The 20,671-nt window shown below is 34.4% G+C and overlaps 1 protein-coding gene across 4 annotated transcripts in view; it reads left to right on the top strand.

Moving 5' to 3' along the window:
- bcas3 (BCAS3 microtubule associated cell migration factor) overlaps window positions 1-20,671 on the top strand; it is an 846,307-nt gene that overhangs the window by 94,720 nt on the left and 730,916 nt on the right. For all 4 annotated transcript variants that reach the window (XM_039756733.1, XM_039756734.1, XM_039756732.1 and 1 more), the window contains exons 8-10: window positions 10,497-10,604; window positions 11,481-11,557; window positions 19,081-19,157. In XM_039756733.1, the coding sequence (XP_039612667.1) occupies window positions 10,497-10,604; window positions 11,481-11,557; window positions 19,081-19,157 (262 nt within the window). The remainder of the gene's footprint in view (window positions 1-10,496; window positions 10,605-11,480; window positions 11,558-19,080; window positions 19,158-20,671) is intronic.

Here is a 20,671-nt window from a genome sequence, read left to right as displayed (position 1 = left end):
AGTATCTTGTCGTTACGCTTACTTTTCCATGATGCAAGATATGCAGGTTAAATCGCCACCATCAACTGCAACCTCTTGTCCCAGCACTTGCTTGTTATATTTGCTTTGTAAAGCACTGGGCTATATACCTACACAGATCTCACTATATATGTTCTTTCTATAAGAATATTCAGATATCATATTGTATTGCTTCACTTTTTTGAAAAAGGAATGTTTAGTACTGTAAAGTATGTATTTTTAATTGACACACTAATAATGAAGACATAAAATAACTGTGTAAGTCAAATATTTGTGTGATCTCACTAAAATTAAGTAATTTGGTACCGCCCCTTGATGCTTTGCGGTCCTTGTATAGATTTTGCTTTCATTGCTTTCAATTCATACTATTTACTCTTAAGATATGGTATGTCCCCAAATTAACCTCAAATGTTAACAAAGGTGCACATGTAGTATGCACATTTGTTAATAAAAAGCAAAACTGTGAACACTTAAAAATGTACTTAATGTAATGGAAAAACATTCAAGGGAAGTTGCTAATTAAAAATGAGAATATTCTTCTAAATTAAGCCTATTCATATTTTTGAAAGATTAGCTTGTTACATAGCATTATTCTTTTTTTTTTGCTAATAAGTTTATTTACAGTAATATTCAATATTGGCCTACAGTGTTCATTAAATATACTCAATATTGGTACATGGTGTATTGCCCCTACATTACATTGCTTCTATCCAGTATCACATGCCAACCTTTTTTTTTTTTTGTCAGTGTTACTACTTGTGATTCATTACACTTAGTTATCTTTAGGGAAATCTTTTAAATCACCATGATTATATATGTGTTTTTTATAATGCTTTCTATGGAAAAATGACCTGCCTTATATCAGTTTTGTTAAGGAACGTGGAACCTTCCAAACCTACTCAATAAGTACATTTAGTTTTTTTAGGGTCATAGGGAAAGATCTTATTTTGAAAGTACTGGGCACAAGCCGGATATCACCCTGTATATTACATTATACTGTATCATGCATTAAGAATACATTTTTTAAAGTGAATAAATTATTCAAAATATGTAAACTAATATGTAAACCTTAACCAGAGCTGATGTCAGAATTACTGGTGTTTAATTAGTTGCATCTACTTTTAACATGTGCAGGACTTTTACTTTCACTTTAACATTTTAAGGAATGTCAGACATATTTTTTAGTCTTTTTTTGTGCCAGGGGAATTTATTTGCATTCTCAAATTTTTTTGGGTCTTGAGGTAATATAGTAGCCTACCTATCCTTGCCAAATGTTTAATCCTCAGTGCAGCTGTGCCTTTAAATTCTGTTCATTCCTGAACCGGATTTCTTGCAAGTCTGCTAGGGCAGCAGTGGCTTCCCTTGTCAATGCCTTTGGGAACATATATCATAGAATTCAGCTAATATTGTGTCATCTGACTACACCTGGCTGCTTCATACATGCATGTCATCTTTCTTTCTGCATATTTAAAAATTCTTCAGACATTTAGTAAAGTTACTCCCTGTGTTCTTTTCCTGATCTCGTATTTTCTGAAAGCCCCTGTCTAGCTATGTGGAAATTTTTAACATTAATCCAGCCTGTTTCACAAAACATTTGTATTAGTTAAATAACTGTGCCTCCTTTTTTTAATTTCAAATAATACTGTTACTGTTTCCATGGGTTTGCATGGAATAGAGTGTTTGCTTACTAATATGACCGTGTATTTTAGAACATTTGAATCCTCTAGTCACACCTTTTAACAACCAAAACTAGCCAATTTTTATATTGTAACTTTGCCAGCTCATTTATATGGTGGCCTGAAAGGGTAAAAAAAAATTAAACTGGAAAAAAATGAACATACAAACAACAGTTGACAACACAAAAAAATGGAAGTGCACACAAAAAGATGAAAATGGAAACAAATTAAAATGGAAATGACCTGCTTAGAAAAATGGGCTGTAGCAAAAAAGAAAAAAATGCAAAATATGCATTTTACTGAAACTGTTACAGTTTTGCTCAGATGCAAAAATTCATATACATCTCAGTACAGCAGCAATCTTGCACATTCCAGGTCAACTTATGCGAACAGGAAAACTTGTCTCAGTTACAACTCAGAGGCGACAACTCAGGAGATGCTGATCTGTGGAAGTTTGACAACATGAGAAAAAATATCTTGCAAGAAACTCATCAGATTCACTAAACTGGCCTCTTTTGGATTTTTCAGGTTTTTCTCTTTTCTCTAATGAGGTAATTTCCATTTGATTTCATTTGAGCTGTTTTCATATTTTTGTTTTCATTTTCACTTTTTAATTTGCTTTTCAGTTTATTCTTTTACTTTCATCTTTTTTGTTTGAAATTTGCCCTTTAGGGCCACCTTAGAGTTCCATTGCTTTTAGCCAGTATACTGTAGGTTTACATCTCAAAAATGAGTGTGCTTTATTAGAATAGCACCTCTATATGTACATGCAATAAAACTGTAAAGAATTTCATTCCCATTTCTATTGCTGTGTGAGAACTTTTGACTTGCTCTTCGTGTTCATGTATGTTGATTGGAAGTTCATATTTTAACGTTTAGCATTTCCCTACCTCCCTTATTTGCTTTAACATAATTGCTTACTAGGTTTATTCTTATATAATAATATATACTTAGAATATTTGCAGCTCACAGTCCTTTAGAAAAAAAATAGTAAAATAGGGAGCATATAATATTAGAATAAATCAAAACACATCTGGATGTTTGTCTATCTAACATCGACTATCTTACACGGCATTCTGTATTATGCTAGCATAAACACCAGTTTGTACAATACCACCATTTAATTTGGAACAGCTAATGGGCTCATTTAATTGATTATGGGACAGTATCCCTGTACTACAATTTCAGTACTTTGTGGAGATGTGTAGACTATAAGAAATCAAGGCACTTCTGAGAGCAATTTGGGAGGTGAAGTTATTACTTGATAGGTGAATTTAATGAAGTAACCATTAAGGAAAAAGTAAAAGCCTTACAGTATCTAACTGTTCTGAGCGCAGTTCAACTTAGAGATTTTTTCTTTGTTGGATGGGAAAGCATTTTGTTACTAGATTGTTATTTTTCATGACCTTCAAATCTCAGAGTTTAGTGGTAAACCACCAAAGCCTAAACATTATTTAGAATAACTGTTCTTTGCATACATTTAATATGCATAAAGCTGTTTAAATATTCTTTTATTTCTATTTAAATATGTAGTATGCTTTGGCCTTGCATGCTAAGTATATAAATATAACTATACAAAATGAAAAGATAACATGTTAAACAGCATGGATTGTGAAAAAAGTGGGTGAAAAAACACATTCCATTTTTCCCAACACTATATTTGTAATACACCATTGGTACTGAGGCCAGTTCTAGTAATTAAATACTGTAAACGCCATAAAGATAATTAAAAAACGGAAAAAAGTCTACAAAGATAAATGTGTTTTCAATATGGTTCTCAGGGAAGGTACAGCAGAACCCTATGAATGAGTGGAAATTTATTTCTGGCAGCACTGTAGACATAGAACTGTGGTTGAACTTTTTACCCTAATTACTTTCCTGCTAATGCCTGCAGCGGTCTGAAATCAAAGGGCCCCCTCAGGCCTTGGAAAGTCTGTGATGTGGCAAGCGTTTGTTGTGTGTTGAGGGTTTTTTTTTTAAATCAAGAAAAAAAAAAACAGAATATTGTGACAGAATTTTTCAAACTTTCTTAGTTACCACCCACCTCACTTGTTGCCTACAAAAATAAAGTAATTGTTTTCATCTGTGTATTTTTTGTCTTGCTTCGATTTAACAAGTATAAATCAATGTGACATGTGCCCTTGAAAATGCTGTGACTGAGAACAGTGTTTAAAAACTGTCTTCTTCCCATTTGAAACATATTACACCCAAAAGTAAATGTAAACTTGAAATTTCAGAGATTATCTGGTATTCAGTGGCTATATGAAGTCTTCATTCCCTTGGATTTTTTCATATTACTTCATCAAATTAAGAAACTACTGATAATCACAAATTGCGGACTACACTCTGTTGGAAGTATCCAAAATAATAATATTAAACTAAATGTAACAGATTTAATAAGTATTCAAGCACGTGTGTCAACATTTTACAAAAGTAAATTTGGAATTTCAGCCACAAGTCTTTTAGGGTAAGTATCCTCCATTTTTTCACATCTGGATATTGCAGATTTTGCTCATATTTCAAGTTAGATGAGAACAGTTGGAAAACAGAAATTTCAACTCATTCCACATGTTCTTGATTGGACTGAGGTCTGGGTTTTGCCTGTACCATAATAGAACAGTCATGTTTTTGTTTTTAGGACACTTGGGTGTAGCTTTTTCTATATCTTTTAGTCATTGTTCCGCTGGAAGAGTCCCAGACCTCTTGCAGACCGAAGCATCTAGGCTTTCTTTGTACTTTACTGCCTTCCTATTTTTCCTCCTTTTATCATAGCTTTTCCAGGCCTTGTAACAGAAAAACTGCTCAGTAACACAATGCTTGAATCCTAAGTTCTTTACTGTAGTAGTAGTAGTGTTCTCAGAGCAATACATTATCGTGTTGGATCCCAATAATAAATTATTCTCATGAGACCATAGATTGTTCCTTAAATCTCAGATTATCCATCATTGGCAATTTTTTATTTAAGATTTCATATGCCTTTTCAGTAAACTGTAGTTTGTGCTACTTGGGCATGGAGCACAGTTTTGGGAAACACCTGGGCAACTCTACTGAATTTATTCTTGTTATAGTGTTGTTCTCTTAAGACATACCCAAAGTGCTTGTAAAGTTTCAAAAGTGCACATCTTTTATACACACCTGTGCAAATATCTTTTATAATCCATGATAATATACTCAAATTTAGTTTAGGAAAACTAAAACCCCAGTCTTTGTAATGTAGTTTTAAGTAACTTTACTAAACAACACTTGGATTTTCTCAGAGATTTATATATTTAACTTGTTCATGTGTCTAATACCATTTTTACACTTTGGTTCGCTAGTTCAATAAATTACCTAACTTCTAAATGCATCTAATTGTTTTTGCTTTGAGATTACAGATTTTCCTTGTTTTTGTCCATAATACTTGAAGATTCTACATATTTAAAGATCTTGCAAACTCAGATTCTAAAATGTTGCATCAATGGTAGAGGAACATTTTTTAAAGTGATGATTTCTACAGTTAATAATTTTATTAAATGAACATGTTAGCCTTTTTTCATAAACAATTCTCCTAAAACAACATCCTGCCTTTTTGTTGTATCACTTTGTCTACACTTTCATGCATTTTTCTACTACAGTATAGATGTGGGAATTAATTAACTGCATTGGCTCTTTGCTTCTTGTTTTGTATACCTGTCTTTTTAATCAATTTTAAAGTTTGAATTACATTGAATAACATAGAAGTCAGTCAGATCTATGGTGCGGGATCATATTCATATAAGAAAAAATCATTTTCCTCCTAGTTTAAACAACAAGGAATGAAGTAGATTTAATATTAAATAATCACTCAAAAATAAGAAATCTAAAAGGTTAGCATAGATTCACAATATTTAGAAAATTAAGGACAGCTTTAATAAGTTTTAGAATTCATTCTGTTGAGCAAGATGTCCTATATGTGTACTGGTTTTTTTTTTTTATTACAATACGCTGTTTTCACAAAATTTGGATGTGATGCATTGGTAAGTAAATCTCCTTCCCGTTAGCCAGGAATTGATTGTGTTTATTATACCGTTCTCCTTTTGCTTCCAAAAATAAAAGTATTGTTGAAAAGTGCTCTATAATGAAACCATCAAAACTGAACAAAGGATTTACACTTTTTGTGGAAAAAATCATTCTTAATTACCAAAAAAAAAAAAAAACCTGTGAATTCTTTAATACCCTCACTGTCTCGTGCCGTGTCACTACTGCATTTCAACTGTCTAAAGTGCAAGTCCTATCCTTGTCACCAGTTCCTTTTTAGCTCAAAGGTTTGCTTTGTGGTGAACTGTTGGCAGAGTGTTGCAAACCTGCAGTCTCCAGCTCAGAGGTGAGCGCTTGCAGCGTGAGCTAATTGGAGAACTGCTTTAATCAGCCGCACAGAGCCCATCTCTGAACACTGTGAGCAGTGCACCTCCTGGTGACATCACCTGATCTCTGTCTCTGTGTCATCCCCCACTGTCTTGCACAGTGTCACCACTAAAGACAACAATTTTGGTGGGATTGCTATATAATGGCACTGACGGGTGGCATCAAAAAAGGATAGTTTACACTTAATATGAGTGCCATTTTATCATCAGCTGCAAGGGTGCCTATAGAAACACCAAGCCTGCAATGTCACAAACAGAATTTCATCTAATTTGGCAAAGGCGAACAGCAATTTTAAGGATAGTGAGCCACCTAAAAGAGTCATGTAAAGAGCAGAGGATTCATTTTGGCACTTGGCGATGGTGCTACAGTATACTGTAATATAAAATAAATGAGGCAATTTAGCTTTAATCGTATAAATGGATTATAATATGATCTGTATGTTTTCCTAGCAACCATATATCTTTACTCTTGTTCTATGTGTAAATCAGAGTCAAATATAGTCACTGGAGAGGTGGATATGAGAGCTAGATGTTATAGATCAATGAGGAGCTCAAGCATGCCTCCGGAAGGAAAAAATAGAAAATACGGTAGTTGCCTGCTGTTCACTAAACTGTAATGCCCCTTCAGCTGTTAACAAAAACAGAGAGAATAACGTAGTATTGTTAGTCCAAATAAATGGTTGATTTTATTTCAGCGAGGCTCGTGCATTGTACATTCCCAAAACCAGTAATGCACTGGGCCAGGAGCCTCACAACATCACTCACAGAAAGGTTTATGTGATTTACAATTTTGAGTTAAAGCAGGCAGCATTTTGTTTAATTTAAAGAAGAATGTATTTTATCTAAGGCTCACTTCCTGAAAATTAAACTGTTGCCAGTGTTGTGTAAACTAGATGTGTATTGTAGCTGTGTCTTTCCCAGGTTCCCAAAATCGAGCAGCTACTGAGCTGGCAAGGTAGGATCCAGCGTGAGTCAAACGTGTAACAAAATAAATTTCTCAGGCCAATAAAGTTTGTTTTATAAAGGTTTAATGAAAATTCAAAGCAAAACAGTTTGCATAAAAATAGAGAAAAAAGTTTCTTGTTAAAGTTACTTTCTATACTTAAAGACTGTGTTATTTCTCCATGACAAACTTACATATGCTTCACTTAATACATTCAGTATGTTTTATATGTACGGTACATACAATATGTCAGTATGTTCAATATGATACAATATGTTTTGAACACTGTTTATCAGTTTCATCAGTTTTAGTTTCAGTTTATTGTTTATTGTCAATACACTTTTGTACAACGAAATTCTGATGACAACTTTCCATTTTCAGCAAAGAAAAAAGGTAACAATAAAACACTACTGTACAATATGTTATACAGTTATAAGAAATGAAGAGCAGGTAATGAAGAAAAATAATGAAGAAAGCAGCATGTATTCAATTAATTTATACAAAAAGGCATTATGTACAGCTTCAAAAAAAATTATACAGTATTTAGAGTGTCAATATGCATTGCCTAAAATAGGTTCCATGCATGTGTGCTAGTTGTGAAGGTAAAATGTGTCTATATGTGTGTCTATATTGTATATGTTATATTTATATTACAGTTCTTATATACTGGAGGAGTATTGGGTTTAGAGAGTTGTGATTGAAAACACAGCTCCAGGGAAAAAGCTATTTCTCAGTCTGTTAGTGTGTGATCTGATTGCTCTAAACCTCTTTCCAGACAGTAGCGGGGCAAACAGATGGTGGCCTAGATGTGTTGTGTCTCTGATAATGCTGCTAGCCTTTGTCTGAAATTGGCTAACATAGATGGTGTCCATGTTGGGATGTCTGCCCTGATGATTTGGTGTGCAACCTTCATCACACAGTGTAGCTCCTTCCATTCTGTAATTGTGCAGCTGGCATACCACACAATGAAGCCTTAGGAGTGAATACTTTCTATTGCATTGTGGTAGAAGTTGATTAAAAGCTGCTGAGACAGATGAACTTATCTCAATTTCCTGAGAAAGTACAGTTGTTGTTGATCTTTTCTCACCAGGTAAGATAATTTAAGAGACCGTGTGAGATCCTTTGTTATATACACTCATAGGAACTTAAGACTCTCTACACATTCCACTGCCTCATCATGAATATGAAGGGGGAGATGTTCTTTGCCTTTTTTTTTCTCCTACATAACCTTTCTAAGTAAGAAATGGCTCTTACGTGTACTTTTATGAAAGCACAAAACTTTTATTGCAAATACTACCTATACCTTTATCACAGGTTGAAGACATAATTTTACAGAAATTATTCTTAGATTGTCAGGTTTCTTTTAGTGAAGCCTCTAAGTTGCTTATACTGTAGTAAAAAAATATTTTGTTGAAAGAATAAGGATATTCAGTATTATCAATTTACAAATCTCTAAAGGTCCCAATGTCAAGTGAATTACATATGTATGTTAATCATTTTATTTTTAGGGATGATTGCCTTATAGTGGTGCATTTGGGAATGTCTTCCTAACCTTATAGTGCTTATTGCACTGGTATCATATTATAAGTTAATGTTGAAAATGCAAGATTTCTAATTGTTGGTAATTAATTGGCAAATTAATGCACAAGACAAAGTATTATGAGATGAATAATGGCAGGATAAAGGGTAGAGTGGTGGCTTTAAGGGTGGAGTGGTGGCTCTGAGACAAAGGATCTGCACTGGTATCTGGAAGGTTACTGGTTCAGATCCCCATTACTGCCAAAAGAGATCCTACTGTGCTGGGCCATTAACCTGCACATGCTCCAGGGGCCCTGTACAATGGCCTACCCTGTGCTCTAAGCCAAAAGGGTATGTGAAAACTAACAAATTCCTAATCCAAGAAATTGTATAAGGTGAAATAAAGAACCAAAAAGGAGGGAAATTCTTTCCGCAGTCTCATAATAGATACTCACAATCTAGCAGCAGAACTGGAATTTGGGTAGTGCTACATGTTCAGCTTTAGATTGTAAAAATTTAAATGGGGTTGGCAAATGTAGAGTATTGTGCAAAGGTCTTAGTTCACAGAAGAAAATTATTTACTAGACATAAAGTTTGTATTTTCTCATGAAACCACTGTATAAAAGAATAAACATAAATACACATTGATATAAGAAAAAGTAACAAGGATATCTTGTCTTTAAATAAGTCTTTCTTTTGTATGGCTTTTCTCAGAATGCAAAACTGAAGCAATTCTCTTTGATACACTGCTGTATTATTTTCAAGGAGTTCTGTGGTATATTCTTCCAAGCTTCTTGCAGGATTTACCATCTTCTTTTGAATTTGTCCGCATTTTGTTATCTTCCCTGTCTAATTGATCCTACACAGCTTTACATATGTTGAGGTCAGGATTCTGATGTGGTCAAACTAATAATGTTAATTCTAGATGCAAGTTCTAAATTGTGTTTCCTGATTAAATTTTATCCAAGAAAGTTGTTTTCCCAAAGGTACCAAATAATGAACCAAAATCTGTTTCTCAGCAGTCACCATTCAATTTGTTTTGACCAGATCTTGTATACCTTTGCTCTCCGACCATTACAGAGCCGCTAACATGTTTCAAAGCAGGCTTCAGAAAGCATTAATGTACTTCCCAACATATTGGAGTCTTTGTGAACTAAAAATATAAAATTACTGTTTGCTCAATTACATTTTCTGTCACTGATTTGTCAGGCCATGCTCTATAGTTCCTTGTATATTCTAGTCTCTTTTACCTTTTAGAATTTTTCTTTAGCTGCAGCACATGCTACAGTTTCTTTTAGGACTTCTCAAGGTGGGAGGATGTACTTTGGTGTAAGATGTTAAGTAAGTACTTCATTGGGTTCCGTTGGTCCCTTAAGGAAATAACCTTTAATTAACCATTTATAGAATGCAGACAGTTTTTTGGGTCTTCCACTAAATTCTTTGTCTTTGTTTTCTGGCCAGCATCTTCAGATTTCTTTATGACAGCTTGAACATCAAAATTTGATGTTATTGCTAGCCATATAGCCTTTTAAACAATATTGCTATTTCGGTCAACCTTGTGACCAATAACTATTACATTAAATATAAGATTTAATTGCTGTGGACTCGAACCATGAAGCATCTGAGTTTGAAGATTTATGCTGTGGTGAGCTGCCAATGGTCAAACGCAAACCTGAAACCTCTGGCTCAGAATCAATCTACTTGCAGTGTGAGCTAAAGGAGTAACTGCAATAGCTAGCTGCACAGAGACTGTCTCTGAACAATGTGAGCAGAGTGATTCCTGGCGATATCAGCTGATCTCTCTCTGTGTCAGCTCCCAATGTTTCTGTTCAGCATTGCTGCGACACTCCACTTTTTCTACAGTGCAAATCCCACACCAAATATACTGTACTACTACTGTCCTACTGTGGTTGGTAAAACAATTTAAATAATTTAATTTTATTTTAATATATGTTTCAGAACAACCCCTCCTTATTGCTGTGTTGATCTGTACTCACTAAGAACAGGAGAAATGGTGAAGTCTATTCAGTTTAAGACATCTATTTATGACCTGCACTGCAATAAACGGTAAAAGTCTGTTTAAAGCTAAGAGCAAGACACTGTTTTGGTTAGCTAGGTGTGTTTTAAATAATATCCACTCTAGAATAAAAGTTTGTTTTCTGTCTGTTATGTTTCTGAAATTATGCTGTGTATATACTGTATATTTATATCTTTACTATATTAAATGTTACAAAAATATTTTCTTAGTAATTATTTATAAGACTATAGCTTCTTTTATTAGTTATATAATGTCATACCCTTATAGTTTCTAATTTTTAAGGCATTAGTCTGTTTTATTAAATGTAAAATTGTCATTATATGGTCCTAAGTCATAACCAAATATTTCTGTGATCAGAACCCAGAGGTCAAAACAAACATATAATCTAAAGTTCTTAGCAAAATTTTCAGTAATCAGAATTTCAGTAATAAGAGATTACCGTTTGGATATTATTCACCAAATAACGGCAAAGTTTATACACTAGAATTTAAGAACTGGTACACTTGTATTTCTGTACTTGTCAGGACTATTGTTAGCATTAATTAATAACATAACTTTCAGAATTATGTCTATGAAAATGTGCCTTTTATGCATGCAGACAGCACACTGCAAAATGTAAATAAACATTAAGCAATAAAAAAATAATTAAACCTAATACTGTAATGTATGTACTTTGTGATTGACAGATTATATTTATTATTAATTGAATGACATTAGGTTTTTTTAATGTGATTGCACTGATCGATTATCCCATTCCTAATGTTGACCTTTCACAGTTTTAAGACTATGTGAAGGCAGATTTCAATACTGTGAAAAAGCATTTTCATAGTCATAACTGTGGTCATTTAAATACTGATTTAAAGCATTTTCCAAAAATCATAAATTTGTTTTTTATGTTTATGCAGTATCCTACTTGTTGTTCTACAAGAGAAAATAGCTGCATTCGACAGCTGCACTTTTACAAAAAAATTCTTTGTCACAAGTAAGTTTATATTAGATTTGTTCCAGTTTTTGCTTTGCACCTTTCAGTGTCATTGACAGTAATGGCAATACATGAAATGTATTTTTTCAGTAAGTATATTATATGATTAAAATGTTACTGATGTAGATTGTTTATAGACAGTTTGTTCTACAGCCCTCAAGTTTCCATTTCAGTATAAGCCCCAACTTTAATAAACTCTTGTTAGATTGGGCTGTCTCTCAGAGCAATATTGGAACTGTTACAGGGTGAAATAATCACTAGATAAAGGTGTAAAAGACTGAAGATAATATCTAAGGCATGCTGATTGTTTTTTAGTTTAATAAATATTTTGAATAATCATTTAATTGTATATCAGAGATTGTTAAAAAGCTTCCTTACTATATTTTTGAGTAAAATTATGAAGAATATATTTATTAAGGACATATTGACAAGATAAGTTAAATCCATAACATATGACTAGTTTATTTCAGCAATTTGTCTGATCCTACATTGGATTAAGTGGATTTAGGAAATTGATGGATTGATAAAAATGCATAAATAAGGGACAGTCATCAGTGCTTCCATCTCGCAACTTCAAGAGATTGGGATTGAATCCCAGCCGAGTCAATTGATGTGTGACATTTGCACATTTTACTCATGCCTGTGTTTGATTCTTATAGGTTTTTTGATTTTCTGCCTCACTCCAAAAACTTGTGTTTAGGATGATTGATGAGTCTTATTAATCCAGAATGATTGATTGTGGTTTATTTTTATGTGTGTGCCCCGTAATGGTCTGACTTCTAATGTCCAACACTTAGAGCCCTTGTGTTTGATGTTGTCGGAATAGTCTATAGCTCCCCATGATCATTCAGTAGAACAACTGTGTTTAGGAAATGGATGAATGATCAGGTGGCATCATTGTCACCATAAACAGTGTAAGAAAGACACAAGAGAAGTAAAGATTTTTGGGGAACCTTGAAGGCCAATGCTGTATATTCCAATACTCATTGTAAGAAAATAAATTGTGGTAAACGCAAAACTTGTCATTCTGACTTCCGCAGTCTGATGGACTTCCCAAGATGGAAACTCCTCTGCTTAAGATGGATTCTGGGAAGAAGAGGCAATGAGAATGAGAGCACTATTGCACCAATACAACCCATTGCGGAGTTCAGCAAAGTTCTCAAACATTTCCATGATTTTGCTGAACTCGGGGTGAATCGAACTCCATAATGTGCACTGTTCAGTTCTGTTTAGCTCTCACTGTCATATTTACTTTTGCTGCTTTTAAAGGCTGATAATAAAGCCATAATAGTATATGAATATTTTCTTAATTTCTTAGAAAGAGAGATTCTCCCATTAATCACATTGACCATTCATTATAATCTTTGAATGCATGAAGTCTGCAGACTCATTCATGAGAATTGATTTCATTGATTTATTTTATATTTGTTTGCCATTTGTCATGCTACAATCTTAAGCATTTGGATTCTTGTTTGGAGTATAGTTGTGGAGAGAAAGATGTTGTGGAATGATCTATGGTGGACATAACCACATTACATTAAATCAAATTCTTGGTCCAGGGAGTATATGATGTCTTCTCAAACTCATCCAACCTGGACTCCTGGGCATTGGCGGAGAAACTAGACTGTACAGGTGCTGGTCATAAAATTAGAATATCATGACAAAGTTGATTTATTTCAGTAATTCCATTCAAAAAGTGAAGCTTTTATATTAGATTCATTCATTACACACAGACTGATGTATTTCAAATGTTTATTTCTTTTAATTTTGATGATTATAACTGACAACTAATGAAAGTCCCAGTATCTCGGAAAATTAGAATATTGTGAAAAGGTTCAATATTGAAGACACCTGGTGCCACACTCTAATTAGCTAATTAACTCAAAACACCTGCAAAAGCCTTTAAATGGTCTCTCAGTCTAGTTCTGTGGGCTACACAATCATGGGGAAGACTGCTGACTTGACAGTTGTCCAAACGACGACCATTGACACCTTGCACAAGGAGGGCAAGACACAAAAGGTCATTGCTAAAGAGGCTGGCTGTTCACAGAGCTCTTTGTTCAAGCACATTAATAGAGAGGTGAAGGGAAGGACAAGATGTGGTAGAAAAAAGTGTACAAGCAATAGGGATAACCGCACCCTGGAGAGGATTGTGAAACAAAATCCATTCAAAACTGTGGGGGAGAGTCACAAAGAGTGGACTGCAGCTGGAGTCCGTGCTTCAAGAACCACCACGCACAGACGTATGCAAGACATGGGTTTCAGCTGTCGCATTCCTTGTGTTAAGCCACTCTTGAACAAGAGACAGCGTCAGAAGCGTCTCGCCTGGGCTAAAGACAAAAAGGACTGGACTGCTGCTGAGTGGTCCAAAGTTATGTTCTCTGATGAAAGTAAATTTTGCATTTCCTTTTGGAATTCAAGGTCCCAGATTCTGGAGGAAGAAAGGAGAGGCACAGAATCCACGTTGCTTGAGGTCCAGTGTAAAGTTTCCACAGTCAGTGATGGTTTGGGGTGCCATGTCATCTGCTGGTGTTGGTCCATTGTGTTTTCTGAGGTCCAAGGTCAACGCAGCCATCTACCAGGAAGTTTTAGAGCACTTCATGCTTCCTGCTGCTGACGAACTTTATTAAGATGCAGATTTCATTTTCCAACAGGACCTGGCACCTGCACACAGTGCCAAAGCTACCAGTACCTGGTTTAAGGACCATGGTATCCCTGTTCTTGATTGGCCAGCAAACTCACCTGACCTTAACCCTATAGAAAATCTATAGGGTATTGTGAAGAGGAAGATGCAATACGCCAAACCCAACAATTCAGAAGAGCTGAAGGCCACTATCAGAGCAACATGGGCTCTCATAACACCTGAGCAGTGCCACAGACTGATCGAGTCCATGCCATGCCGCATTGGTGCAGTAATCCAGGCCAAAGGAGCCCCAACTAAATATTGAGTGCTGTACATGGTCATGCTTTTCATGTTCATACCTTTCAGTTGGCCAACATTTCTAAAAATCCTTTTTTTACATTGGTCTTAATTGATATTCTAATTTTCCGAGATACTGAATTTGGGACTTTTATTAGTTGTCAGTTATAATCATCAAAATTAAAAGAAATAAACATTTGAAATACATCAGTCTGTGTGTAATAAATGAATCTAATACACAAGCTTCAATTTTTGAATGGAATTACTGAAATAAATCGCCTTTGTCATGATATTCTAATTTTATGAGCAGCACCTGTATTCTTTTTCCATTTGAATATCAGTAGTGCCATCTCCACATGGCAGAAGTCCATAGGTAAAGGCTATTCATCCATATCTTTAGTCCTAAAAAGCAAAAACACCACCAGAATTGCTCAACAAAGCAATCTGGCAGCTGATGGTTGACTTGTGCAGTCAACTTAAGTTCCCACAGCACAATGCCAATGTCACTGTCAGACCAGACAAAAAGGGATTGTCATGCTGGAGCTTGCTTTGCCATGGGAGTGTTTGGAGGAGGCCTTTGAGTGGAAGAAGAGTAAGCATGAAGACCTAGTGAGCAACTATTATAGACAAGGCTGGAGGGTGAGATGTATACCCATGGAGATAGAGTGTAGAGACCTTGCAGGGCTATTGGTCTACAGGACATACTCTGCACTGTCCATCACTTTCCTTTCAATTAAAATTTGCAGGAATGTTCAGTTTTTGGGGAGATCTCTCGAAATGAAATTTGCAAACTTGTCTGTTTTAACACAGAGAAACATTCTTTGCGACTTCATTAATTGTTTAGTTTACTGTTTCAAAATTTACCTTGAGAAAATTCACTTCAACTTGCATGTTTTGTATATTTTTCTTTTTTATTCATCTAATGGCTACTCCTGACAGAAAAACCAAAGAAGTAAAAAAAATGTATGTATAAATGAATATAACAAGAATGCTCTGTAACCAAAGAGTAAAGACATATAAACTAAATATTTACGTACTGCCAAAAACAACCACACCGCTAAATTATTTACAGTTTATAATAAACCAATATTTCTTTGACTATGTAATTTATTGGCAAAGCTCCAGACCTATTCTCCTTTATGGTCCAAAGAAGCCTGACAGAAGAACTGTCAATTGGGTATGTTACGTTTAAGAAATTTGAAGTACAATTAGTCACAGACCCTCCACAACCAACAGCTAATAACAAGACAACAATTAATGCCATTTTTACATTGGTAGAGATGGACTGTGCTGTCTTTGAAAGCTACTGAGATATCACAAGTTTATTTGTCTTATGTTTTTAACTTATCTGAAAAGCATGTTTTTAATGTATATAATTTAATTCTGTTATCTCTTTTTTTAATATGACTCATTGTTCCAAAAATGTAACAAACAACAAAATAACTGACCTTTTAGTGAAGTAACAAAATAATTTAAAATGCTAACCAAAAAATTTAAAATACTCCAGTTTTTATATCAATAAAGTAAGTCATGAACGCAATCTTTGTTTTCTTGGTTGATGTGTATAATGGCTTTTAATATTATTCCCTGCCTATACATAAATATTTTTCTAATTTAAAATTTTACAATATGCATCAAATTGTACATTTTAAATTATTTTTTAATTAATTCACAAAAGTTGTTTTAAATTAGGTCAGTTTTACATTGTTAGAATTTGATAAAAAAAAATGTCATTATTTCTTTGTATTGTTAGAATTTGATAAAAAATGTCATTATTTCTTTGCATTTTACATTTTTTTAATTAGCTTTTTCTTAGTTTTGAATATTAGGTAATTAAAATATATTTTTGTTTTCTCTCAATATTTTTAAGCCTATTTTAATTTCTGTTTAAAAAAAAAAATACAAAGATGACAATTCATTTTGCAATGGTTACCAACATTTTGTTGAGCTTTTGGTATGACACGACAACCCGTTGCTAGGGAGCATTGTCATAGAAGTTGCACGTGATGATGTCATCAGCATGACCATATAATGGTCGCTCTGTCATTGTGTCCAAAATTCCAAGATTAGGTGTCTGACTCTAAAAACCTCTTAACTGTTTTTTTTTTTTAAATTTAGACTTTTACTGCTTTGATAAATTGCTTTCTGTTATTACTTTGATATTGCATAACATTTAGAATTCGATGATTTAGGTTCTGATAATGATTAGCTTCAGACCCTGTTTGTTTGTTGACTGTGTTGAAATTTTCTGATCTGCTTCTTGACTCACCAGCCCTTGCTTGACTTACTGTTTCTATACCTTGGCAGAATATACATAATGTAATGGAAATATTACTTTCATTTAAATATCTGATAACTATTGGAAGAAATTATGACCTGGAATGCTGGCTGTATCATAAATAAGTTTTCTTACATGTGCTTACAACCCGGTTATACACAGAAACCTGGTTTCTACAATCCCTAATTCCAAAAATGTTTTGACAAATTTTTAAAATGGTGTAAAATGTAAATAAAAACAGAATGCATTGATATGTTTTCTATGTTTTATTGTGAATAAAATATGGGTTTATGAGATTTGCAAATCATTGCATTCTGTTTTTATATACATTTTACACAGTGTTCCAACTTTTTTGGAATTGTGGTTGTAAAATGTCATGTAAACCCTTATTCTGTTTAGAAAAAAAAATTGGATATTGGTCTTTGAGAAACCAGCTTAACACATGTAGGTTTCTCCTTGAGTAAACCGGTTATTCAGCCATGTAAACTCTTAACCAGGCCACTGTTAAGGATTTAGTAGTTTACACGCACTCAGTTTGCCCGCTTAACTTCACATGTGCTTTGAGCAATCACAAGTAGAAGCATCCACAAGATAAATTTCCTGAGGCGAGTGCTTGAACAATTGCATTATTTATTCTTCTGGTTGAAATAATCTGTCTTAGTATTTCAGAAATTTCTAAATATATGGGTCTCAGTGCGGCATTTGACACAGTGGACCATGGAGTTCTGTTAAAATGGCTTGAGGATGAAGTAGGCATTTAAGGCTGTGTACTGAATTGGTCCGTGTCCTACCTGAAAGGCAGATCTATGTCTGTTAACATAGATGGGAATTTCTCTCAGCCAGCTCCTCTTACACAAGGCGTCCATCAAGGTTCTATCCTGGCTCCCCTTCTATTTTCCCTTTATCTGCTCCCCTTGAGGGCCATCTTTTACAAACATGATGTCGCGTATCATTGTTATGCTGATGATACGCAGCTGTACCTCAAAGTATGCAAATTGCAGATTGCGCATAAGGGCAGAGGCAGCACACCAGCAGCTACTCGAGCAAAGAGGAGTTAAAAAAAAAAAAGTATTTGTTTCCCATTGTATCACCGTTTTAAAAAAAAAACTGTTATTTGTTTCCCATTGTATCACAGTTTTTAGAGGGGTTTCAGAGAAGCAGCCGCTGGCAAGGTGAGAAAGAGGTTGGTGAGCGAAGCCCCCTAGTATATTTTAAAAATATCTGTAATTCATGGCTTAATTAACCCACATCAGGGGAAAATGGGAGCTCTTACTATAGTCTCTGCTTAGCAATTGCTGAAAAATTACAGCAAATCTTGTTTCTGCAACCCAAAAATTGCATTATTATTTCTCAGTGATGAACACCTTCTTTAATAAACACCTGCTACTAGCAAATGTATCAATTCATTGTATAAATGAAAAAAATCTGTGTAAACTGGAAATAACTGAAAAAAATGTATGTTAGATTTAAAAAAAATTACTGATATCTTGTATAGTAAAATTATTGACAAGTAAGTGAAATATAGAAAATGCATCTCGAAGGTGGCAAGATGCTACAGCCTATTTCTTTGAAAGCACCATTGAGTGCCTGTTAAATTTTTTTTTTTTTTGCTGTAAATTAAACAGGGTTTTTGCAGTTGGCTCCCCAACTATTTTGGGCCTATCTTGCCTTCTCACTCCACACCCCCACACCACTTACTTCTAGTGACAACTTCCTCCAGATGAATGACAGTTGGGTGGTCAAATTGTGCCGTAATGCTGGCCTCACTCAGTAAGTCTCGCCTTTATTTCTTTATGTAGCCTCAATTCAGCGTCTTCACACCCACGGGAATTTCACTTTTGCCAGGCAGCTTTATTTGACCGTAACAAACCTCACCAAACCATCAAACAATCTTATCTTTGGTATACAGTCTCCCTCAATCCATCCATCATTCTGTCTCCCTAACTGGGACAAGGAATGGGAACCACATCCATCTATGTGTTCCATCTATTATGGACTCCTGACAGGTAAAGCGTCACACTCCATCCAAATCAGGATTCCAGCCCATCCTTTAAGGCATTCACAATTGAAACATTATATATTTTTTCTGTATTACTTTTTTATAAACTCCTTATTTATGGTTCCTTGAAAAACATTGGTAACTTGAACTATCTTCATAGGCAAAGCTTCTGCCAAATATGGCATTACAATTACTTTTATTTCAAAGTTGCCAAGATTTCCGGTTATAGCCATGCCATTCTTATTGTTAGGCAACTAAGCAACCAGTTGCTGCAGATACCTTAAGAATCATTAATATGAAAGGTGATTTTAATTTTTATCTTGCAGGCTGCTATCCCTGTCCTGGGCCTAATCTGAACCCTGTATCTCTAGGAAGCCGCTGGTTGGCCTATGCTGAGAATAAGGTATGTAAAATTAATATGTTTTTACCCACTCGTATCTGCTTATGAGTAAAAATATAGCTTATTTTTATTAACGTTGCACTCTAGCACCTTTACAGAACATGTGAACAAAATATGTTAAGTATCCCAAGGAACTTCACCTTCTGACATGATCTAAGACTTAAATTTCTGTATATTCTTATTAATCATTACTGGCATTTTACCAGTTGTGCCAATGTACATTTTCTTGGGCAATCAGGAGAGACTAGTGCTAGTAAACTAAATAGAGTCATTTGATAAAACTTATTTTAAGGTTTGCTACTTGAAATTTTTTTGAAATGAAATGAAGGAATTACTTTTTTAGTCTGAGCCAAAAAGAAAACTATTAAACCTGGCTATCACTGTGTGTATTGCTGTGAACAATCCTTTTAACAGTTCCATTCATGCTAGCAAATGAAAATATTTTGTACCAGCAAAGGGAAGGGTTTGTTAAGACTACAATCTGACAGTAGCAGAATGGAGAGGGTGTGCCTGTTTTTCAGTGTTTTAATTCCACTTTCCAAGACCATTTTAACAATTCAGAAGTATACATTTTAGATCTATGCCATTTTAAACACTTGCAATGATTCAATCACAACTGCTTACCACCTGATTTTCTTTTAGACGAAAGCAATAATATTTATGGCTCTAATTTTCTTCTCACAAAATGGTTGTCAGTAGCTGCAATCCTTTGCAATAATATCCTTTTCAGCAGTCATCGTTTTATAATAAGATATGAGAATAAACTTGGTTAGTCACATTTGTTTTTTAAACTTAAACAGTTGTCTTTGTTTCACTGCTACCTACTACAATAAAATATTTTTCATTGTGTTGCTAAAACATACAGTACAGTATCTGTCTCAGTGAAAGAAATTCAGTGTTTAGATTTTTTTCTTAATTACTGTATTGAACATGTTCCACTGTTTTATACACCTAAAATGGCTGGGGGTCTGTGTCACATTTTTTAACATTAGAATTACCAGAGCCAATGAAAAAACTTGTAAATCCGGCCCACTTTAAATCCCTTCGCACCTCTCTGTCAACGTCTTTTGTCTTCTAAATGTGTCGATGAGCCCAAGCAGCAAGCAGCCTGCTATACCACCCCCAATTCTAGTGTTAAAGCTAATTTGATTGAAACCTGTTTGAAACCCATACTTGCTAGCTATTTTAATTCAAAATGTAATGGAAATTAATTACGTTTCTTTATATATAAACCTATTTAACAATAGGAACAACAATCAAAATATTAGCAAGGGTTAAATCGGAGTTAATTACTGTTTTAGCAAAAAAGTGGTCTTGCATTGAGAATAAAAACTATTATGAAGTATATTCCTTGTTACTTTTGTGTCAAAATAAGATGTTATTTGTTGTAATAAAATAAGTATGTTTGAAAATCAAAAGCTAGGTTAATTTTCCATAGATTATATGAGTAGAAAACTATTTTGTCCATACTACTAACAGGTAGGGATACAGGCATGTCCAAGGATCACATTTAGTGG

The sequence above is a fragment of the Polypterus senegalus genome, chromosome 6 (genome assembly GCF_016835505.1).
Source record: "Polypterus senegalus isolate Bchr_013 chromosome 6, ASM1683550v1, whole genome shotgun sequence".
Taxonomy (NCBI): domain Eukaryota; kingdom Metazoa; phylum Chordata; class Cladistia; order Polypteriformes; family Polypteridae; genus Polypterus; species Polypterus senegalus.
This window is presented reverse-complemented; position numbering and strand designations above follow the sequence as displayed.